General features: G+C 34.4%; 1 protein-coding gene across 2 annotated transcripts in view; it reads right to left on the bottom strand.

The window, feature by feature from the left end:
- Positions 1 to 25,825, bottom strand: part of NYAP2 (neuronal tyrosine-phosphorylated phosphoinositide-3-kinase adaptor 2) — a 354,745-nt gene that overhangs the window by 320,811 nt on the left and 8,109 nt on the right. For both annotated transcript variants that reach the window (XM_056807558.1, XM_001373958.4), the window contains one exon: positions 21,178 to 21,421. In XM_056807558.1, coding sequence (XP_056663536.1) covers positions 21,178 to 21,398 — 221 coding nt within the window. In that variant the 5' untranslated portion in view covers positions 21,399 to 21,421. The remainder of the gene's footprint in view (positions 1 to 21,177; positions 21,422 to 25,825) is intronic.

Here is a 25,825-nt window from a genome sequence, read left to right on the forward strand (position 1 = left end):
ATAGATGCTAAGATATGAAATTTAAAAATAAGTAATAAAACACAACACAATGTACATGTAAAGCCATGCTATTCTTTTCCAACAATGTCATTTTGAAGAATGGGCACACCATTAAAAGAACTCTGAAGGGAAGGAAACCTGCAAGGGAAGAAAAATTGTGTATTTAGGGCAACCCACAATTCTAGACTATAGGCTTCATTGCTACTTGGTCATTCATAAATGTTTTCATGAAAATAAAAGAAAAAATAAATAAATTTATAATAATAAATTACATTTATTAAATAAATAAAATGCTTCTAGCTCAGTTTCTGACTCAATCCTCACTAGTCATCAGATAGAGAAATCCTCTTCTTTTCTCTACTTGAAAGTAGTTTTTATAAACTCTTTAATTCATTGCCATCCTTGGAAAGGCATTCCCAAAGAGTTAACTCTTAATGTGAATGCCAGTTCTCTTTAAGCCAGAAAACTTTGACCTCATCAAACTGGCTATATTTGGTCCATATAAACCAGATGAGAATATTATGTACTCATAGATATGGTGCTCTCTAACATACTTCTCTAACATATTACAAAATCAACTGAAAGCAACAGATCTTCATGAAAAGCTTCACCGTTCCCCAACTTGAAGTTGCAATGAAGGGCAATAGTTGTCACTAGAGTTCTCAGCCAGTCTTGCCAATTTTCTCAAAACCAATCAGAAATCATATAGCTAAATGTTTCTCCCAGCTCACTTCCTTTGCAGCTTTCCTGCGACCTTGCTATGTCTTCAACTCTTCTCATATTCCTCTTCCCTCACTTCTCCCTACCAAATGCGTCTTGACCTTCTCTGTTGCTATTCTCAGTGGTGTAAACGGGAGCCTCCTGACTCTCAATGTCTTTCCTTTCACTTGGAAAATTACAACTCCCCACATTTCTCCTATCACATCGATAGCTCTTCCAAAGTCATACTGAAGTCTCCAAATGTTTATTTGATTTTTAATTCCTTAGATTTACACTCAGCTATAAAATACATGTATGTAAATTAAAGGAGATAGACATCATGCCTTATTCCAGAAACCTCCCAATGGCATCAGTGCTTTTTTAGTGCTCTTTATATATTCCTCCTTTATGGATCAGCCCTTACTGAAAGTATGAAATATGGGTTTCATCACACTCACATTTCTCTAAATTTCAATAAATAAGATAATTCTTTGCCTCTTTAATATTAAATTGTCTCTATATTAATGAGATATCCCCTCACATTGTTGATAATTATATCAAGTTTTCAAATCTACACTAAAAGTAATTTTATTACTAAAATTTTCCAAAATCCATAAAGAAAGTTCTTTCTTCATTTTTTGGCAATTTAAGTTTAAATAAGTTCTTGGAGGCAGTGAGGTGGTTCAGTAAATAGCCAGGCCTGGAGATGGGAAGTCCTGAGTTCAAATATGGATTCAGGCACTACCTAGCTCTGTGATACTGGGAAAGTCACTTAACCGCCATTACTGAGCCCTTACTTACTAATGCTGGAAATTTTTGGAACTAATAAAGGAAAGTATTTTTTTTAATAAATATAGTTATTTTAAGATATCAATATTTTTTCCATAAGAGTGATACCTTACATCTATTCATACTAAATAAAAATATCTTCCTTTGTATAAAATCACATTTTATTCCCTTCTCCTCCATGTTCTTTAGGAAAGGGGCCACACACACTGAAAGCATTAAGAAACAAACGTATAAATTGTCCATTCCTTTACATACAAAGTGAAAACTACGTAAAACCAGCAACTACCATTTTGTATAATGGAGAAAAACTACTGACCTTTATGAAAGATCAGGGATAAAACAAAAATGATCATGGCTATTACTATTATCTTATAGAGTTGTAGAAATTTTAGATATAATGATAAGAAAATTAAAACAGATTGACAAAATAAACATAAGCAAGGATGAAACATGATAATCAATTTTATAGATCACAAAAAGGCTTATTGAGACAACCATAAAAAGTAAACTGAAATTTGAAATAATAACTTCAATAAATTGGCAGGATATGAAATCAATCTAAAAAATTACTTGTCTCTGTGTGTAAACCTAATAAATCCAAGCAGAAATAAATAGAAAAGAAAATCCTATTCATAGAAACTACAGAATACATATAATATCTGGTTATCTAATTGAGAACTATACCCAAAAAAAGTCATCAAATGGCATATATTCTTTTATATAATGATAACACTAGATATAAAATAAAAAAAATTCAAGTACCCATATATTCCAAAATATTTTAACAGCACTTTTTATTAAAAAAAAATCTTAGAATGGGAAAGAAAGTTAATCAGTGATTGAACAAATTATAAAATGAATCTATTCAATGAATAAATAAACATGAAATGAATACAATGGGAGAGTGCACTGGAAGAAATTATGAGAGGAATGGATTCAGATGAATATAGAAGGATTTTTTGAACAGATGCAAAAAAATGAGTAAAAAAATTTTTTACAATAACATTCCAAAGAAAATCAATAGTAAGAGACTTAAAAATTATGAACAATGCAAGGGCCAACTCCAACTCCAGAACCCTGATGATCAATCATATATTTCACACTTATTAATATATAATTTGAAATATCCATTTCTTTGATTTAGTGCAGGTATATGTATTTTACACACACACACACACACACACACACTTAACATAATGTCATTCTGCACCTGATCTATAATTTTTCATCTTTAAAAGTTGTATGGGTACACTGAGACTTAAATCCATATTTCCACAGCTTCCTCCCTCAATCCATTCTTCCATGCTGCCTCCTTTGAAAGTAGCAATTCATCCCAATGACTTTATATGTGTATATATATATACATAGATAGGAGTATTGATATAGACCTAATAATAGACCTGATATCAAAGGATGCATTTATAGTTGACATATCTAGCTTTTGCCTAAATGCAAAATACAAAACCAGGTTTTGAAAACCTAAACATTTCCCTCAAGGCAAGGCTAATTGAGCCATTCCTTTTCCAAGATGGAATTAATTCCTGGTACTTTCCTTGAAACCACAAAGCCCTCTTACGAAGTGAGACTTATTCCTGCAAAACAGACTTTTGTGAAAGAAAAGATTAAATAATTGAATTTGGAACACCATGCATTCCTTCAGTGATATTAAATATTCCCTCAAAGGAAAACATCATCAGTCCACTATATGGGTCTCCCTATCTTTATAAAATAATTTTTTATTTAATTTATTCAATAATTTTTAAAATGATTTAAAATTATTAAAAGTTTAATAATTAATATGAAAAGTGTCATTTTTCTAATCATGTAAATTCTCTTCATACAAGAGAATCCTTTTAGTTCTCTTTTCATTTTAAGGACTTTAGGAGGGGAAGAAATGAAAATGTAGGCAAAATACTGGGAGGAAAGGATAAAAGAAATATTGATGACTATATGTCAGCAGTCAAAGGTATCTGTGAGCATGTGGGCATGTGTGGCTCTGAGTTTGTATATGAATACTTATATTTATATGCCCATATTTCCTTGTCCATAATGGCCATCATATATGTGGCTGGAAGAGGTGCCAAAGATAAGTCAAAATCTTAACTTAAAGCATCTCCTCCCCTGAACAGAAAACAACTTTCCTATGTTTTCAAGTGCCCATAAAGCACAAAATCACACTCCAAGGGAAACCCACTGAGCATCCATCAATTCTTTTGAAGACCGTCCCCAAATTTAGAATACTTCAGATCATATTTCTAAAGGCAAAAGTATCAGTTTTGGAAGTGTTACAAATTCCCACAACCAAGCATAAAAAATCAACTTGCTACACCATGGCTTTGACTAGGACGCAGTGCTATAGTGTCTTCAAGTATATGTTAGACAGAACAATCATATATTTATGAAGAAAATCTACCCATAAATTGCTAATAGAGGTGAGTCTAATGTCAGCTTTACCATGCATAGAGTTCTATAATGCGCTCTGCTGAAGACTTAAGAGAGTTTAAAGTGCCCAACCGACGCTAATTGGCAATGCTATGATTTATTCCCCTGTCCTTACCCCACAAATTCTATAGTTCCTAAGTTGTCATCTCTGCTGGTAAAAGCCTAATCCACTAACTCAAAGGAGTTTCATTCTTCCCCAAAATGAAAAGAACAATAAAAAGTCTTATCTAATTCCTGTACTTTATGCTTCTTGCATGACATAACTTATCTGTGTTCTAAGTTTAAAAGCTATGAGGGAGGCAGAAGTACCGTCTTTGGAATTCTTTAGTGGAAAACATTATGGATGAAAAGTTTGTTTACTTCATTCAGCCTGTGGCATGGAGGTAGAAACAAAGACTGAGGTGGTGTAAGATTCATTAAGTTAATTAACCAGTGCCTACTAGGTGCCAGGCCTTATTAAAATAATAATATACTAATTATGCTTTGGGCTTAGTGTCCTTACGTATAATTTAGTTATTTCTTATTTTCTATTTTCAAAACATTCTTCTGGGGTTTTATTGTTTAAGTGTTCCTAATTTTTTGTCCTCATAAAATGTCTTTAATTGATGGGGATAGGGTGGCAGATACATAAAAGGAGTATTTTATGTGGAAATGGCAATATTACAGGGAAAGAGATTTTTAAAAAATAATTAGGGTTGGTCTTGTGCCATGGAGCAAGAGGCAATGTTGGAGCAGGAAAACCTGGGTCAGTTCAATGTTTAGTGCCATAAACATTTATTAAATACCTATTAAAGATCCTTTTTTTTTAAACAATTACAAATTACAGATCCCCAGATACTTATTAGTTGTGTGACCCTGGGCAAGTCATTTCACCCTCTTTGCCTCAGTTCTTCATTATAAAAAGAACTAAAGGAGGAAATGGCAAACCACTTAGTAACTTTGCCAAGAAAACCTTAAATCCAGCCACATAGAGTCAGACATGACTAAACAAAAACAACAAAACATGTTTCAAGGATTGTGAATAGCAAAAGGAATAGGAAAGAAATGAAAGATAGCCACTGCCCTCAAGGAGTCCACAATGTATATAGATTTTTAAACCCTTACCTTCCTTCTGTGTCTTAGAATCAAGGCTGTGCATTAGTTCCAAGGCAGAGGGTGTTCATGGCCAGGTTAAGTGACTTGCCTAGGGTCATACAGCTGAGAAATGTCTGAAGAAAGATTTGAATGCAGGAAGTCTCAGACCAAGTCCTGGCTTTCCATTCACTGAGCCACCTAGCTGCCCCCAAAGAGCTCAGGATCCAAAATACTACCTCCTACACATGCCAGCTGTGTGACCTTGATCAAGTCCATTCACATCCCAATAACCCAGGCAATTCTTGAACACTACAAGTTTTAGACAAGTTAACCATCTTCATGGGTAGATTAACTTCCTCATTGAGAGCTATATATACTGATGAAACCATAAATCCAATAAAAAATGAAATAAAAGAAATGTACAGAAAAGGAGTAGGTAGGAGCATTATGATATCAAAATTAGAGGTTTGGAAACCTAGGAGTCAGGAAGATCTGGCTTCATGTCCTATCACTGCATGGTTACAGACAATCATTGAACTTCTTTCTGCCTCAGAAAACTCTCTTTGACCAGGAATTATAAGTGAACTGAATAAGAGGAATATTTTTTGAGATATGGAATCACAGTTTCCATTTTTTAAGTTTTTGGAGGGGCAGCTAGGTGGCACAGTGGATAGAGAGTCAAGAGTGGATATGGAAAGAACTGGGTTCAAATCTAACAGTTTTTACTTGTATGACCCTAGGAAAGTCATTTACCCCAATTTGCCTAGCCCTTGCCCTTGTGTCTTAGAGGTTTTACTAAGACAAAAAGAAAGGATTAAAAAGGGGGACAAGAGGGGAGTAAGTATGCAATAGCTATCAGGAAAATGATGAGTCCTAATAATGATACCTTTGGAGACCCTCAAAGTTGCTAAAAAACTTATCTTCTAATTAAAATACTAGCATTTTTCCAATCCTGCACTTTAGCCAGGGCTGAAATGTATAAAGTGAAATTTACCAAGAAAATAATAATAATCTGCTTCCAATAAAACATGATGTTGAACCCTTGTCTCTTATGAGAATATAACTTGGCTTACAGAATTTTTTTTTCCTTATCAAAACCAGCATTAATTTCTATTCTCCTTTCTCATATTCTTCCTGGAGGTCTTGCTCTAAGCATATTATAAGCCAAGCATGAATATTCTGTCATGTATGTCCAAATCGGCAGTTTTCTGAGCACAGCTTCCCACTAAAGGCATTTGTTTGAGGGGCAAAATTAATGGAGACACATATGTTTTGGCCAACAGTCATTCCCCCTATTTCCATAAATTATTAAAATGAAATTCAAGGTGAATTGGAAATTGGAAATGAAGTTGTCTCCTTGAAGCTATTTTAAATTTTGAGAGAGGCTTTTGTAGGAAATTTATCAGGCTGCTTATATTTTACTCTGGCATTTTTGCTTGTTGTGCCAGATACATTCCTCTAGCCAGGATGCATTTTTAGTAGTGAAAAGAAATGCCTGAGTTCTTCCATAACAATTTCTTATCCTTATCTGCCCTTTTGAACATTTTACAATAGCTGTCCTTTAGTTGAAGATTAAGACTATCCTCTACTCTGCTTAGAGTATCATCAGCCATAGGCAGAGAAAGAAACTAGTGCCTCAACTAATCTATAGACATCTCTCCAACATTTAAAACCATTTCTAGAGGAAATATTACCTTGAAAGTTCCAATGGGTCACCAATCACTCATTCTGCTTTGGTGGGGGCTGAGTAACCACTGACATCTGTTCACTGCCATTCCTTCCTCATTATGAAAGCTTAATTCTGATGCTGACTGACTGGCCCATTTCTGTTGGCGTTTACCCTGAGTGGTTTTTGCGAAAGGCCTAACTGTGGTCAACATCTGTCTGTTAACCTCAAATAAAGGCCAGGAATTGAGCTTTCTAAAATATGGCATCTTTGCTAAGGTAGGAGAGGAATATTCTGGAAACTCCCTAGTAAAAGGATCTGCTTTTTGAAAGACTAACTACAGTTGTCTTTTCATGATGCAACCTTAAAATTCAGGGAGGGTACTATTGTAGAGGGGAAGCACAAGACAAAAATAGAGCATTTCAAGGCAATTTTAACAATGAAAATATTTAAAGTTATTCTAGGATGTGGTATAAGCTCATATATATATATACACATATATATATATATTTATTTATACATGTGAGTATGTATGTTTGTATATGTTGTCCACTAAAATTGTGAATCCGTTTCATGAAATACAAAGTTAATCTCTTGGATCTTTTTCCCCCCTGTGGGGAAAAAAAGTCTAACCTCTAGAAGCTCTGAAGAATGAAACCCAATAGGCTTCCAGAGTCACAGAACTCCATTCACCCACTTATTCACACATTCATTCAACAAATATTTTTTAAATATCCCTGATGTGTCAGTCACTAATAGATTCTCTAGAATACAAAAATAGCAATAGCCCCATTCCTCAAAGAGTTTATATTCTAATGAAGGAATTCTTGTATTTGTTCTTCCCATATTCACTTTCATAAATGTATCAATAGGCAAAAGAATTTGATTCTTAGACTATTATCCCTGTTCTTGTCATTTGTATGATCACTTTCAGGGAGATGAGGAGCCCACAAACAAGATTTGAATTAGATAATTGATTGACTAACACCTTCCAAATTTATGTTCCTATGAATAAGAACTATTTCCCTGTAAATGTAACTCTATTCAAAGTACAAAATATCCAACTGCTAGCTATATTTAACTCTTCTCCCTCCCTCTATCCTTACTTTGATCCATCTTTCCCTCATTCCTTTCTTCCCTCATTCCTTCCTTTCTTCCCTCCTTTCTTCCTTCTTTCCTTCCTTCCTTTCTTCTCTCCCTCCTTCCCTCCTCTCCTCTCTTCCTTCCTTTTTTCTTCCTTCTTTTCCTCTTTCCCTCCTTCCTTTCTTTGTTCCTTTGTTCCTCCTTTCCTTCCTTCCTTCCTTCCTTCCTTCCTTCCTTCCTTCCTTCCTTCCTTCCTTCCTTCCTTCCTTCCCTTATTTATTCCTTCATTTCTTTCTTCCTTCCTTTCCCCTATTGCTATCTCTCTGCTTTTTCTTTTACTTTTTCTCTCCTTTAAAATCAGTGCCTCACCTATTTTCACATAGACAGACCAAACAGTTTCTGATCCTCTGAAGTGATTTTCAGAAAATAGTGATTTGAACTAATCACAAACCCAAGAGGAAACAGAAATTAGAGAAGATTATTAAGGCATTTTCTGCTGTTTAATCTCCCTCCCTTATCGGCACATTAACCTTGTTTTCTCTGCAGGATCCCTAAGTCTTAGAGCAAAATTAGGTCAGGAATTCAGATCAGATCAGATCAGGTCAGCTGACTTTGTCCAGCAAGACCTTTCCAGGCTCCAATTTAAGGCATGCTTTTGAGGAGGATATTTGTGGTGTGTATGTTTGTGTATGGGGTGAAAGGTGGGGCATAGAGGAAATGGATGGTCCTTTGTTTCCTTATGCTGCTCTAAGGATGCCACAAGCTAACTTTTCCAATATACCTAATGGTTTTAAATAATACAACATGACTTTCTGGGTAAATACAGTTTATTACTGTTTTTCTGAACTTCTTGATTAGACAACAAGCCACATAAATGAAAGTTTTTTGTGAGCAAAGAAAGGGATGTGTCACATCAAACAAGATGGAATGAATCCATCAGATTATGTTTTCCTTACACCCACTGAGGTTCAAAGTCCAAAGTAAAGCATAATTCCATAAGGTCTATTTAAGAGACAAGATTTGTGCAATATGTAGCATTTTTCTGATAAGAACTCATTATATGAGTGTCTTTGAGAGAAAGCTATAATTTAACAATATTAACAAATTCAGTTGCAGATATCATCAGCCTCTGTTCCACAAGTAACATTTAGCACAAGAGCACAGATTGTTTTATTGTTATTATTATTAACAATTTATCATCTTAATAGCTAGACCAAATGTTTTCTGGACTTTTCTGATTCATTTTGAAGACTGATAGAGTGGAATCTAGAAAGGCAAAGAATTAATTAAGTGCAAATATGTAAATACAGTTGCATATTAAAAAAAAAGATCCAGGGGTAATCTCATTTCAATTCTGACTGTCACTTTTAAATAGAAAATATAATCTTGTATAGATCCCTTGGGAGCACCCACAGGGAATAGAGCTGTTTCTAATCAGGCTAAGTAGCCCTTTCTGTCACCGCTGCTTTGCTGCAATCAAGATACATCTTCCAGATCATATTCGATTGGTGGTGGAAGAGCAGCATTAGGGGGTAAAAGTTTGTTTTATTGGAAAAGCTTTAACCCAGCAGAAAACATATTCAATGAGAAGTACCCTGTGCTCAGATTTGCTCCCTTGTTTCACTTAATATATAGTAGTTAGATTGTTGCCAGGGTATTTCTGGATAATATCAAGCTGTCCATAATAAGCAAAAACTTGAATGAAAGCCAATCACGTCAATCTCGCACAAAATTTCAAAATCCAGATGGCCTGATTCTTGGAAATGGGTTAAAAAATACAACAAAATACAGTTTAGATATCTCATAAGCTCAACTAGTCACCATTAGGCATTCACAGTCCCACTCTGGTTAATTTAACAAGAGTTTATTAAAGAACTAACACGTGCCAGGTATTATGCTAAGTAATGGAACTACATAAACAAAAATGAAATATCCCCTGCCCTCAAAAATCCTCTAATCTACTGGAAGTACATAACATGTACTCATGAAGGTAAATAGAAAGTAATTCATAATAATTTCAAGAGAGAAAGAATCTAAACTCTCCACTTGATTTCACAAGCAAGTTGTTCCTGGAGAACATTGTGCCTTCTAGGACAATAATTTTTTTAAACTATTCAAAGATATTTTATTTTATTTTTTAAACCCTTACCTTCTACCTTAGAATCAATATTGTGTATTGGTTCTAAGGTAGAAGAGTGGTTAGGGCTAGGCAATGGGAGTTAAGTGACTTGTCCAGGGTCATATAGCTAGGAAATGTCTGAGGTCACATTTGAACCCGGGACTTCCCATCATTTGGCTTGGCTCTCAATACACTGAGTCACCCAGTTGCCTCCTCAAAGATATTTTATTTTCCCAATTACATGCTATAACAATTTTCAACATTTTCCTAAATTATAAGATCCAAATTGTTTCCCCTCAGAGATGGTAAACAATTTGATCTGAGTTATACAAGTAAAACATACGTCCATATTGGTCATAGTAGTAAGAATACTCACATAAAACCAAAACTCTGGGATATAGACGGAAACACAACCATTTTCATCAATTTACATACTAAGATTTATTAACAAAGCTTATGGGTATTTGAAATTAGCTTCATTTATTTGTGAGATGGGCTTTCACAAATAAGTAAGTAATAAACCTCTTTAACCAATGTCTAAACAAACTTTTTAGACTTTGCAATAGCAGACTTGATGGTTGCATTTTCCCTTCTAATACCCATTCCCCAATATCGTTCAAGGAAGTAAAGTCAATTCAGGTAAGAAGAGTCCTTATATGAGCACTTTGCATTTGCAGGTTGTTTTTTTTTTCTTTTTCTTTTTTTCCCAGTTAGCATTCCCTTGATAAATTCCATTTAAGGCACAGGACTAGGGGACAAAAGATGCTAATGGTGACTCCAGGCTTAGATCACATTCTGAATCAGAAATTAGGCTACGAATTCCCAAAATGTTTAAACCATTGGGCTTATTTCTTCCTAGCAGCAGTAAGACATTCCATTTTTCTAATTATCTCATTTCAACTCATGTACAAGAGATATTTTAGAGAGTGTCTTCTCAAGAAGGACCAGCTTCAGAAACTCTGATCCAATTTTTACAATGATCATTGGAGCTTAAGATCTTATTACTAGAGGGGTCTTGCGATCATCTCTTCTCCGTTCTCTCGTTTTTATATCAATGCTTTGCATACCATGGATTGCCAAAACCATGGCTTGTACATTCCACACAGAAACACTATCGATAGCCTTTCCAGGTTAAATAGACTCCATTTGTGGATTGCTATTTACTAGACAAGTTTTTCTTTGTCTAGTAAATCAAAATATGTGATTTCAAAGGCAGTAAGAAATAAATATAACAACTTTTGTGTGCTTGCTTTAAATAGAGAACATTTCTAATTTCTTCTTAGAAGTTAAAGGAATTGCAAGTTAAATATCCAGGCAGTACTGTTTTCATTGCAGATGTGGATCTAGAGGTTCCATTAAAGTCAATTTGAAATATCTCTGTGACTTAAAAGCTAGCCATTCCTTTTATTTTTTCATCAAACAAATGAAAATGTCAGTTCCTAAAAAGTATAACAAGTCAGAGGAAAGCATTTGGAAGGCAGGGAATATATTTTTTTTTTTTATATTCAGCTAAGTGGCACAGTGGATAAAATTCTGAATTTGGAGTCAGGAAGAGTCATTTTCCTGAGTTCAAACCTGGCCTTCAACACTTACTAACTATGTGACCCTGAGCAAGTCACTTCACTCTGTTTACCTCAATTTTCACATCTGTAAAATGAACTACAGAAGGAAGTGGAAAACCACTATAGTATATCTGGCAAAAAAAAAAATGGATTCATGAAGTCACACAAGACTGAAAAATGACTGGACAACAAAATTTATATCACACTAATTTATATTATCTCATTTAAATACATATCTTCTGTGTTTTCCACAGCAACTCTGGAATATAATAACTTAAGATAGAAATGCTCCCATAAACTAAATGAAACAGAATAAAAATGATTAAATGGCTTGGCCATAGTCATACAGTTACTGTCTGAAACAGAATTCAAATCCACCTCCGTTTTAGACTCTGGGCCCACCATTCTTTCCACATTGCTCTCCAGTGTCTTTAAATGGTTAAAAACATTATATAATTATTGAGATTTGTATAGAAAAATACAATTTCAACTATATAAATTATAGCCATTAACCAAAAATGCAAAATAGACAACATAGAACTGGTTAGATGGTCACAAGCATAAGTATCATCAAGAGTCATACTACTCATTATTGCCCTTATTTTTTACATTTCTTGATATCCTGCTTCCCTATTCCAACAAACCAGTATCAGTAACCTTTCAGAATACATGACCTCTAGAGTCTCAATCACTATCAATCACTAAGATCTCTTTAATCAGGACAAAATGAATCCCACAAGTTAGTATGGACTAAAATAATAAAAATTATTGTTGGTGTTATTCTTATTAGCAGCAATAATCATGCTATTGTTACTCCAATGAACAGAAATATTTATTTTATTTTACTGAACTATGGAAAAAATAATAAAACTCATTTGGAAAAAATGTCAACAATACCAAAGGAAATTTTTAAAAAGACTGAAGAAGGAGGTCTAGTGGTGTCAGATTTCAAACTGTTTTATAAAGTAGCAATTATCAAAACTATCTCATACTGGCTAAGAAAGAGAAAAGGAGATCAGAGAAACAGAATAGACACACATAATGAACACTCTTAAAAGATCATGATAACCTTAGGTTTAACAAAGGTAAATTTCCATATTTTGGGAATAAGAATTAATTCTTTGGTAAAAATTATTGGGAAAACTGGAAGGCAGTTTGGTGGAAACCAGATATAGATCAATATCACACCATTTTTAAGATAGGATCAAAATTCATGCATGACCTAGGTATAAAAGGAGATATAACAAATTGGAACAGGGAACAAATTACTTATCATATTTATGGATAGGAGAAGAATTTATGAATAAACAACAGAAAGCATTGTGAAATGTAAAATGGATAATTTTGAATACATTAAATTGAAGAGTTTTTGTATAAATAAAACTAATGTAGCCAAGATTAGAAGGAAAGCAATAAGTTGGGAAAAATTTTGTGGACAGCTTCTCAGATAGAAGTCTAATATCTAAAGCATTATACAGACTTTTGTCAAATATATGAATATGAGTCATTTCCCAATTGATAAATGATCAAAAGATATGAACAGACATTTCAGTCAAAGAAATCAAAGCTATATATAAGTATATGTGAAAATGTTCTAAATCATTATTGATCAGAGAAATGAAAATAAAAACAACTCTGAGATACTATCTCATACCTACCAGATTATCTCAAATGACTAAAGGACAAATTTACAAATGGAGAGAATTTGGGGGAAGGGGGGGAAGACACTAATACATTGTCAGTAGAATGTCAAACTGCTTCAATCATTTTAGAAATCTTAAATTATACTCAGATTTACAAAACTGTGTATACTTTTTGATCCACCAGTACTACTATTAGGTTAATTTCCTAAGGTGATCAAGGAAAAAGAAATTAAAAATTCTAAAATATTTATAGCTATTCTTTTTGTGGTGGTAAAGAACTGGAAACTGAAGAAATGTCCATCAAGTGGGGATTGGCTAAACAAAATGTGGCATATGATATATTATACCATAAGAAATGATAAACATGATGATAGCAAAAATACTTGGAAAAATGTATATGAAATGATGCAAAGTGAAGTGAGGAACCAGGAGAAAGCTATACACAGTAACAAAAATAACTTGTGACAATGTAATACAACCTAAAATATTATCCACTTGCTCTGAGGAATGGTAAGGGTTGGAGGGAGGGAAAAAATGATTTTTTTAAATATAGTTAATGTGAGAATTTTATTCTCTTGGATAAACATATTATAAATTATTATATATTATAACAAATTATATGTATTACTATCATCTTACATATTGTTATATGTAACATATACATATGTGTGTATATGTAAAAGCTAAAAAAAAAAACAAAAACCTAAGAAATATCAGCAAACAAACCTGAAAAATTGAATCTCTCATTGAAGAATTTTAAAACTTGTGGCATTTAGGGAAGGGATAAGCATTGGGAACAATGAGCTCTAACCTGAACCCCTCAAAGCATACTATATATGTATAATGGTTATGCAGATCACAAATATGATAGGATTTATTTCATGAATAAAACTAGCCAGTGTATATTCAAACATATAACCCTGTCTGTGCCTGATGGCAAGTTTTATTACTACCAGTCAATGGAAATTGTTTTTTTTCTAGATGACAACTTTGGAGGAAGAGTTTTACATTAGTGTTCTTCTCCTCAAGACCTTGTAACTCAGTTTCTTTACTAGAGGGGGGCAGAATATGAGGATCTAATTATATGTGTATATTCAGTTTAGTGATAAATTTTGTTTGTTTTGGCATAGGTCTTTTATCTTCTTCCCCATTCTCTTATCTGCAATCACTCTCCATAAAATGGTTCCCCTCAGGGTTGCCTTATCCTGAGTTCAAATCCATCTTCAAACATTCAATATGATTCTGGGCTCTTCACTTAAATTCTTTCACCTTTGGTTTCTTCCACAATAAAATGGGAATTATAATGGCATTTACCTCCTAGGTTTGAGGTCAGGATCAAATGGGATGATATTTGTAAAGGGTTTAGCACAATGCCTAGTACAGAGTAGTGCGTAATAAATGTTGTTTCCCTTCCTTCCTTAAAAAAAAAAAAACATGCCTCAGGGGCAACTGGGTTGCTCAGTGGATTGAGAGCCAGACTTAGAGATGGGAGGTCCTAGGTTCAAATCTGGCCTCAGACACTTCCCAGCTGTGTGACCCTGGGCAAGTCACTTGACCTCCATTGCCTATCCCTTACCACTCTTGTGCCTTGGAGCCATATTGGCTCCAAGACAGAAGGTAAGGGTTTTAAAAAAAAATGCCTCTCATTTGATTTGGCCATCCTTTACCCTTCATCTCTCCTTCTATTCTTGGCTTCACTCTTGAGAAAGGTATTGACATTAAATCCTCCCTTCCTTTTCTCTTCTCACTCACTTCTAAACTCCGTTGTTATCTAGCTTATTACATTATTATTCAACTGAAGCCATTTTTTCTAAGTACTAAGGATTTCATAATTGCCAGATTAAATGGACTTTTCTCAGCTTCATCCTCTTTTACATCTCATTCTCCTTTGACATTTCTGGCTGATTGACCCTAGTCAAGTCATTTATGCCCAATTGCCTATCCCTTTCTACTGTCTGTCTTGAAGTAATTCTTAGTATTAATTTCAAGACACAAGATAAGGGTTAAAAACAAAAAACCTCTTGTCAAATCACAGTCTCTGCAAAAAAGCATTTCCTGACCCCTAAATCGCCTTCCCTTCTAGTGTTTCCCCTCTGATATTGCCTCCCCTTTGCATTGCATATATCTTATATACATTTATTTTTATATTATTAAAATGTGAGTTTCTTGAAAGTAAACATTGATAGGTTTTTTTAGTTTGGTTTCATTTTGTTTTCCTTTCTTTGTATTATCAGCAATTACCACAATGAGGAACACAATGCTGATTAAAATCTATTAACTGAATGACAGCTTAATTGTGTTTTGTTTTTGTTTTTTGTTTTTTGTGTGTGTGTTTTTTTGTGTTTTGTTTTTTGAGTTCATCATTGAGTTTTTGAGCTTCATCTCAGACTCTTCAGTAATCTCTTCTGGTTTATCACTGGGTTGGATTTGCCTCAATCCAAGAGCAATTTCTTGATTATAATTTCAAACTGTCTCTTTACTAGCAACTCTTTTTTTGGTTTTTAAATTCTTCCTTTCCATCTTAGACTTAATATCCTGCCTTAGTTCCAAGGAAGAAGAGTGATAAGGACTAGGCAATGGGGGTTAAGTGACTTGCCCAGGGTCACACTGTTAGGAAGTGTCTATAGTCAAATCTGAATTTAGGAGCTCCTATCTCTGGGCCTGACTCTCAATCCCCTGAGCCACCCAGCTACCACTTCTAATGACAAACTGACTATTCTCTCCCTTAGATCCCAAAGGATCTTTCTCCTAAAATCCACAAACAGGAGCTTCTAAATTTAGGATCATTCGATCTATGACTAGATCTGGCATGGACATGGTACCCTCAGAAACTCAGGAAAACCATTATCAGGGAAATTCCTCTGCTCCCTTAGACCCAAGTGACTCCCAACCTAAAACACTGGACCTAGAGCATCACCCTGCTTTGATTGTCCCATTGAATTGAGATGGACAAAGAGACACACCTCATTCATTCATCCTACAGATAAAAAAAACCACCCCCTTGCCCTCAGTTAACCTTCCCCCAAACTCTTGCTCCAGAATCAGAACCTCACTGGTGAAAAGAATATAAAAACCCCAGAACTGAGGCATTCTGGGTGCAAACCCCCCAGGTTGCTCCACTCATGCTGTCTTGCTGGCCGAAAATCCAACATTATTAATAAATCTCTCTTTATTTTTACCCTAAGTTTCCGAGTCTTGCATTTTTGTGAAAGGAATCCTTCCCAAACCCCAGGGGTTCATGCTCTGAACCCCACAACAGTTCCACCTGAAGCTCCTTCCAAGGAGAGCTGGAACTAGGACTAGAAGATGAAAGCCCTGCCACAGGGTGACAATATGGGAAATACTTCCTCCCAGGTCTTTCAGTTTATCTAGTGTCTCCCAGTGTGATCACACACATTCCTCATTGCATTGACAGCTCTCTCCAAGTCCCTGGGGTTCCTCCCCAAGGTCCTAACACACAGAGGCACTGCAAAATGGACTCTGAATATGTGTATATTTACATTTACATAAAGAATATGTTAATAGCTTAAAGTATCTATGTGAGTATACATATATAATCATATATGTATACACCATAAACCATAAAGTGTTCTAAGTAAAACATGTCCACCCATTTGCTTTTTTTTGGGGGAGGGGGAAATGAAGTTTTATGATAATTAGCATATACATGTATTATATATTTGCATATGTTAATAGTTTAAAAGTACATTAAAGTTCTTGGGAAACCATACTTGGCACATATAAATTAAATGCACATTAACATATGGCATTTATATAGCCCTTTGATGTTGCCATGCTATACACATGTGACCTCATTTGAAACCCTAGGTCTAGAAAGTAAGAATAAAGTTAATGGATACAGGGGGGGTGATATGATAGCCAAACGCAAGCAGTATAAGCTAATGATGATGATACTGACAAAGGGAGGGAGAAATGCAAATATATCTAATTATACATGTAATATATCAAACCTGATATGTCTTCAAAACCCTACTATATCAATATACCTAACATTATTAATATATTTTATTCATATACTCTTTCCACATATTTAAGGTATAAGCCATTAAAACATGAATTGCATATGTATATTTATGCATGTATCTCTGTGTATATATAGATATGAGAGGGAGAGAGAGAGTAAGGAGAGAAAAAAGGAGGAAGAAGGAAAGAGAGAGAGAGAGAGAGAGAGAAAGAGAGGGAGAGAGAGAGGGTGGGGGGGAGAGAGAGAGAGAGAGAGAGAGAGAGAGAGAGAGAGAGAGAGAGAGAGAGAGAGAGAGAGAGAGAGAGAGAGAGAGAGAGAGGAAGGAGTGGCCCCTCTGGGCCATAAGCTGTCACAAACATAAACACACACACACACACATACTTTTAACTGATTTTGCCCTAGGCATTAGAATCCCTGCATTCCTAGCAAGTTTCAGCTTTTCTCCCTAGAGAATTATTTAGATATCTTTGTAAATGCTTTCTCTTTTACCAAGTTTATTGATAGCATCATCCTTTTCCTGCCACCTCTTGCCTTTTCAGTCAACCTTTCTCCCATTGTTCTGACTCTCCCACCCAAATACAAATTAACAATTACAAACCAGCTGCATCTAAATTGTTTGCAATAGTATTCTCAATAAGAGAGTATATTTAGAAAACACAAAAAAGCAAAAGGAAGGCATCCATTCCATAGGGAGAAAGCAATCTATGTAAAACATTTTTGTAGCATCATGGGACTGCTCCCTCTCCTCCCTAATTCCTTCTTCCAGCCCATTTCCAAATAGAAATTTTCACTCAGAAGGTTACACATAATTGAACTTTGGGAGCAATGTCTTTTTGAGATAGTGAAATACATCTTTTGACAAAATGCAGTCATTTTGTTAAATCATTAACATGCTAGTTAGATTGATGTACTTATTTTCACTCTCATTATGAAAATTAAAAAATGCCTCAGGACTTTTCTCCTGGTCACACAACAAACCAGAGATGGAAATGAGATGAAGAGCAGCACAGTGTACAAAGAGCACTGAGTTCCTAGAAAAATGTCCATTTTCAATTCTGAGCTCTGACATTTATTAGCCTGGGCATTTCTCTTAACCCCTCTGAGATCAGTGACAATAATCGTTATTTAGCCTACCTCGTAGGGTTTGATCACATTACAGATTTAGAAGTAGAAAGTTCATTGGAGGTCATCTAATCCAAATCCTTTATTAATTACAGATGAGAAAACTGAGGCTCTTAGACATTAAGTGATTAAATAACTTTTGTGAAGTTGCACAGGTAAATGGTATAAGTGGAATTTGAACCAAAGTCAATCCAGTAATCTTCCATTCTACTATACTGCTTGCTTTATAAACATGAAGACATGATATGGATATGAATATTTTCTGTTATTTTTATTATCCCTAACTTGGGCTTTTAATTAAACAAAATGGTTATTTAATTTACAAAGCTCCTTAGTGTTATAGATAGACCTACACCAGACCAGGTAATGCAGGGTTAACTTTTTTGGAGCAAAAGTGTGAGACCAAGGAGTGTGAGAAATAAGAGTTTCAGTCCTAGGCATGGGAGATAAGGGATGTGCATGGGACACCTCCAGCAAGGAGAATACAAATAAATACTAAGGAATTTTATAAGGTTCCTCATATAGCTACTGTATTAGACTAAACTGTTTTCAGAGCTCAAAAGATAGGTTGAGATAAGTAAACAAAATTAGATTTTGTTGGGGAGTATTGAATGGCAACAAGGCATTTCCCATTAACAGGGACCCCAAATAAGTAAACATTTCAAATACCCCAACCTCCGTTTCTAATACTGAGTATTTTGAAACTAGGTCCCGGAGCCCTCAAATGTCTAAACTTCTAGTACCTACTTCTTCCTCCAGTTCAATCAACTTGAAATTGATTCCACCCACTAAAGGGGCCTATCATGCCTGCCTACTCCTCTTTTCCTCTATTGATCTCCTTGGATCTGACCTATTTATTGGTCATGAGATTTATAGTACTTTGGAGTCGTTGTATTCTCTAACTAGAAACAGTTCCTTCTTGGCTTCTTCTGACCTCATACTCGCTCTGAGTCAACAACAACAACAACAAAAATGAATGTGAAATAAAAACAATCTTGCAAAAGGAGGTCCTGGGTTCAAATGTGGCCTCAGACACTTCCTAACAGTGTGACCTTGGGGGATGTCATTTGACCCTCATTGATAAGTCCTTACAACTCTTCTGTCTTGGAACCAATATGTAGTATTGATTCTAAGGCAGAAGGTAAGGGTTTAAAAAAAATGTATATGAGAGAGATAGAAGGGTGATATCTGAGGCAGTCTATGAAGTAGTAATTTCCTCTGATTATTGCACCAGTGTTCTTTCCATCCTATTACTCTGCTTCTAGAAATTACTTCAGAGAACAGTTCATCCTTTAAAAAAAAAAAGTAAGATCGCTTTCTATTTTTTGCTGCCTATTTGTGAAATGAATGGAAATTAATCAATCATAATCTCTATAATCATTAGCCTGACTCTGAAATTTAAATATATAATCATGCTAAAAATATTACTATTTTTTAAAGGAAGGACAACTCTTCATAATCCATAAGGAAACATTTTACTTCAACAGAAGGAACTATTTTTATACGCAGCCTTCTATAGCAAAATATCAGCTATGAGTCTTTATCCTATTAGTCTTTTAAAAAAAATATAAACACACAATAATATCCAAATATAGTGAAGGAAATGAAGTGAAAGACATAGTTTGGTCAGACTCAGGAGTCCTGTTTATCCCAAGCTACTCTGGCTGACATACACCTTAAAGACAAAGAAGAAATATAACACATACAGCATACATTATTAAATATTCAAGGAGAGATTAATTGGCCAATCCACCAGCAAAAGCTTCCTCTTTAAAACTGCAGAAGTAAGACACAGTTAGAGAGCCAATCCTTTTCAGATATTTTGCCAAATTCCATCAGTATGGTTAGATTGAACTATTGGCATGGTTCTCTTTAGCCCAAATACAATATTCCAATTCATCCACAGCCACAGAAAGGGAATCATATTAGGACTCAAATAATGAATTTGTATATGCACAGATTCAGAAACACATAAATACATATTATATATATGCATATATATGTTCAAGTATGTAATATTAAATGCAGAAAGGGAAAAATGATCCCTTCAACATATTACTTCTATGGCAGGGAACAAATAGCTTCTGACTATATAGCCAGTATCTAGCCAGCAGATGCCTAAAGATAAAGATATAGATATATAACCTGAGATCATCTATTGTGTTCTAACCCTTCCAGGGATGACCTATTCTATTTAAGATTGCCTTGTGCATATATATCCCTATATACACATATAAGGAACATTTGGTACCCAAAGAATAAGTCAAGAGTTTGTAACTGCTTCACAGAAGGTTCCCACAGAGGATTTGTCCTCCCCAGTGGTACACAGAATTCCTATCAACACTAAATGGGAATTGGGCACAACATGAGAAGGAACAGAAACTGCCTGATTAGTGATGTGATACCAGTTAAGGACCTTTAAAGTTGAGCATCTTAATCAAAGTTCCATTATTAAACTGTTCTTTTGGTGTATCACAGCCTGTTCTTCTGGATGGTTACCAAGGGAATACTTAGAAATCCACTTGTATTCAAAGAAAGTCAATTCTTACCAAGTCGTTTACCAAATCCATTAGCTAAGGACAAGGATAAGAAAGACACAGACAAATGAATCTCTCTTTATCTCTGTTTGTCTCTTTCTCTCCTCTCACAATTTTTGTCTCTGTAGTTATCCCAATCTTTCTCTCCATCTCCCCTCTCTCTCTCTCTCTGTCTCTCTCTGTCTCTCTCTTTCTTTGTCTTTCTCTTTCTTTGTCTCTTTCTGTCTCTATCTCTCTTTCTACATATCTCTCTCTTTCTATGTCTCTCTCTCTTTCTATATCTTTCTGTCTCTGTCACTTCTTTTTCTCTTTTTCTTTCCACTTTCACATTATCTCATCATCTATAACATCCCCTGACAATCCTCCTCCTGTTCCTGTAATAACACTGCAGTCTATGCATCTCAAACAGATTCTCTTTTGCCTTGATTGGCTCAGCAAGATTCTATTTATATTTACCGTTTTATTGCTTCTTCTTGTTTGCGGCGTTTTTCATTCTTTTCTTTCAAGTAAGCCAGGTTAGTTTCATTCCGTAAGCGATCATTTTCTCGAGCAATATCTGATGCATTCTGAATAACCAAGCCATCATAGGCTTTCATTCCCATATCCTCTATGTACTGGAGAAAAGCATCCAAAGTGTCCTCCTCTGAATTAGAACTCATCATCTTGCAGGAGATCATGTTAAAAAGGAAGAAACACTTTCCTGCAAGTAGAAAACACATTATACCTTCATCAGTAAGAAAATAGCTTGCAGTTTATTACAACTAAAATCTTGTCACTTTCCATTTGTAAAACTTTGGGTAAAACATATTTGGAAATTTTCCCTACAGGGAACCAAGGATTTGGATACCATGTTAACAGGTCTTTGCTTAAGTTACAGATGGCAAACACTACCCAATAAAATTATGTTTTGGGATTTGTTTTTTAGTTGGGGGGGCAGTTAGAACTAGAAGAGATCTTACAAATAATAAATTCTAACTCTCTCATTTTACAAATGAAGAATTTGTAATAAAGGTAATCAAGTCTGACTCTCTTGTTATACAAATAAAGAATTAAGGTCCCAAGAATTAAGTATTTTGTCCAAAGTAAAAGGATTAGAAGTTATGAAGTAGTAAGTGAAAGCCAACATTGAAATCAAGAACCTTTGACTATAATTCTAATGCTTTTTCTATTATATTTTTTTTCTGAAAGGCTATATCAAGGAAAATGGTATTCGAAAAAAGCAATTGTTGTAAATTCCATACTATTAAAAGATCAAGAATGCATCTTTCTTCTCACTCTAACATCTTTGAGGAGTGTACTTTGGGAAAAGGAGGCTATTTGCATGTTTGTTTTATTGGTACATTTAAAAAAATAAATGTTATGTTAAATACCAATGCATTTATCTTCCAACATGAAACAATGGTTTGAATAATTATTGTCATGGATGTCATCGCTCAAAACATCATCCTCATATGGTTGAGGTATGAAATCAGATCTGATTATTTTTTATTGTCAATCACCATAAAACTTTTTTCCTTTCAATCTCAATAAGAATATATAAATTGAAAATGAACTTTTTGTATTCTATTAAATTTCCAGTTGCCACAAAAATTCGTGGAACAAAAGTATACAAGCAGTTTTCCAACAAACCCAGAAAATTTAAATTACTAATGACATTTACCCAGAAATCATGGCTATGTATGACAGTCCTCTATTTTCTCCAGTAGCAACATCACAGGGAATAGTGTTTTTTATTCATAGGGAACTTTAATTCAAATATTACCACTTATCACCTCATCAAATCTTCTAAGATCACACACAATAGTGTCATTTTCATGATATAAAAGCTAGTTTAAAATGAAGATGTGAATTTAGTCACAAGTAAGTTGGAAAAAATATGAATCTCATTTCTTATGTCCTTCTTTTATGTAGTTATATGGGGATGGCTATAAAGCAAGCAAAATAACAAAATAGACTGATCCAGATTGGTGGGGGAGTGAAGCTTATATTGATGAAAATACATGACCTTAAACAAATGAGACTTTGCCTTTTCTTTATCTCCTAGAGGCTAAATTTTTTTCAGGTATAAAATGAATATATTTGATCATAGGGCTCATAAGGTCCCTTCCAGCTCTAGGTTCATGCTCCTATGATTTAATAAATCTCAGGTCAACTAAAATATTTAGTAAAACTTTAAATACTAACATATGGTATATGAATGTTGTTGTTCTACTGTTCATGCTAGTTGGCCTTGGATAGATGCTTCCAAAGACATTAGAAGCTATATTAAAGTTATGACAATTTATTGGCAATAAAATGTATTGAGAAGCATATGGTGAAAGGGCAAGAATGTATTAGGAGAACTCTACTAATTTTAGCTCTCTTGCTAATTTACTGAATAATCTTAGTCAAGCAACTTATTATTTTTTTCCGGACCTCAGTGTCCTCATTCTGTACAATAAGAAAGTTGCACTTTCTGTCTAGGGATCTCTGTTGCTCCAGATTTCCCTAATTTTGGAAATTTCATCATGATAGCCAGTTTAGAAAAGCTAAGGACAAAATCAGAGAGTCTGAAGAAAAAGTATTCCTCACACTGGTACATGTCATTTGCCCCTCTGCCATGGTTGTTATTCAACCTTTATAACCCAGAATGGTCTGGGGAATTGATTTCTAAGCCTGCTGAATATAGAAAATCAAGTTCTAAGTTTTCATTTTTGTAAACACAAAGTATTCCCTATCTCAACTCTTCTGAAAGAGAAAAAAAGGATCGGTAGCTTTTACATAGAACTTTAAGGTTTGAAAAGTGGGTTTACAAATTTCTGATTTTGTCCTTACAATACTAAAAAATAAGTGCTAAGTTTATTCCTATTTTCTGCAGATGAAGAAACTGAGACAAATCAAAGTTAATTGACTAGATCAGGGTCATATAGCTAATGAATAAATAAATAATAAAGTCTGAATCCAGATTTGGACTCAGGTCTTCCAGCTTCTACCTAGAATTCTATCCACTATTGCACTTATGTTCAATAGTCTGTGTCATTGTAGTCAATGGAAATATCCTAATTTAATCTGATAAGGAATTTTTGCTATGAATATATGTATTACTATAAAATTTTTAGACTGTACATAATACTCTTTCTTTATGGAGTCCAAGTTACATTCCAAAACAGATAATTTAGGCCTAGAGGGTAGTAAAGTTGTTTGTTGCCTAATGGGTTGTTGTTTTTTTTTTTGAGGGTTTTTTTTAGCAGTAATGATGTGCTAAATGGGATTGCCCTTTTAATTTCAATTATTATCTGATGTAATTTAATTGGGTTTTAATGTCTTGAAGTCAAACCAGAGGCAAGGTACTTATAGAAAATTATTACTACAAATGGAAGAACTTTTTGAAGGACAGAGTAGAAGGGGAAGCAATTTACCAAATATTTCCTTTATATTCAAATAATTCATAGAATACAAATTTAGCCATTATTTGAAATTCCCACTTGCAGTGGACTTTACCATGTACAAAATATGGATTTTAAAAGTAATACTTGGGTTATATAAACATTAATTTCCACTGTAATTATACAAAGCAAGACACTGTTTTGATGATTTCAGAGTTTCTTGCCTCAGGGAACAGATCACTTCCCTTCTCATTCTAGCATAAATATATTTCTAAATTGGATGAAGATATTTGGATGTTTGGGGATTTAATTTTAAAATATCTTTTCTTAAAACCCATGAAGCATCATCCACTCTGCAAAGTACAATGCAACAGCAACTAAATAGATTCATTGATTGACTGGATTAAAGCAATCATCTTCCTAAGAATTTCTTTTAATTGTATGGAACCTGTCAGCTTTACTGAGAAACAATTGGACATAATTTATCTATTTAAATAGTGGATACTACTCATTTAATTTTGGTTATTATTTTTTCTGGACCTGTGAATCCTTGGTGTGGGAGCTTCCTTGTGAAAAAGCCACGCCCCCCCCCAATCAATATCTCTATATACCATAGTCTTGGAGACTTGCCCATATTCCTGTATATAATAAGAGATTGAGACAGTTCCAGACTAACTTTAAACTTCTGACTCCTAAACTTTCCTTCTATTCACCAGGCCATGTTATGTCATCTCGATTTTCATTTATTGAGGTGAGAATAGACTATTATACATTATTCCTAGAAACCTAGATAACAGATTGACATCCAACATTAAGGGCATGAATTTATCTATTTGTAAATTAACTTCATGGAAAATATTTTAGTTTAAAAATTAAATCAAGAATCAGTTTGATTTAAGTTATATTTTCAGGGTCATGGTTCCTTCCCTCATTTCTTGGAAGGGAAATGTCTCAAAAAGTTGTCTTGATCTGTTCTTGTTCTCACTATCCATTTCCTCCTCAAAGCAATGTGATACAGATATCCCTTCCCTATCACTGGAGTTAGGAGCATGGAGCTCCCCTCCCCCTTGGAAAGGTGCTTTGGAAAATCAGTGTAAATTTTTTTAACTGTCACATTCTTTTCATAAACTTTTTTTTACTTCTTTTAAATTTAAAACATGAATTATGTATATTTCTGGTCTTAAAAGATAAATATGTTGATATTAAACAATACTGTCCATATATTTTATGGATTTCTGAGTTCCTAAACTTTCTCTGTGCCATCTGCTGACCTTTGCTTGTTTGTCTGTGGCTTCCAAAAAACTTCTTCCAAAATTCCCTCTTAATTTCTTATGCTGACATACAAAATATCAAAACCACAATAAGGAAAGTCACAGTGTGAAAGGGATACCTGTATATTTTCTTCACCATCTGTTTATTTAAGTCACTCTTTCACAGGTTAACGACATTCTCCTCTCCAAACCCATTATCATCAGTCCTTATTCTCTCTGACTTTGCTATTTTATTTTTTGATTCTCTAGGTCTTAACATTGTACTCGGTGAGTTCTTTTCTGACCATTCTCTCTCTCATTTGCAAGTTCCTTTCCCTTATTTTATTTACTAAATTCACATGCATACACACACTTGCAAACACATATACCAGCCTCTGTACTGAATCCTATTTTTTTCTATATTGACCTAATATTCCCACCTAATTCCCAGTCTTCCAACTTTATCTAACTATGCATTAGTTCTAATTC

The sequence above is a fragment of the Monodelphis domestica genome, chromosome 8, assembly GCF_027887165.1.
Source record: "Monodelphis domestica isolate mMonDom1 chromosome 8, mMonDom1.pri, whole genome shotgun sequence".
NCBI lineage: Eukaryota > Metazoa > Chordata > Mammalia > Didelphimorphia > Didelphidae > Monodelphis > Monodelphis domestica.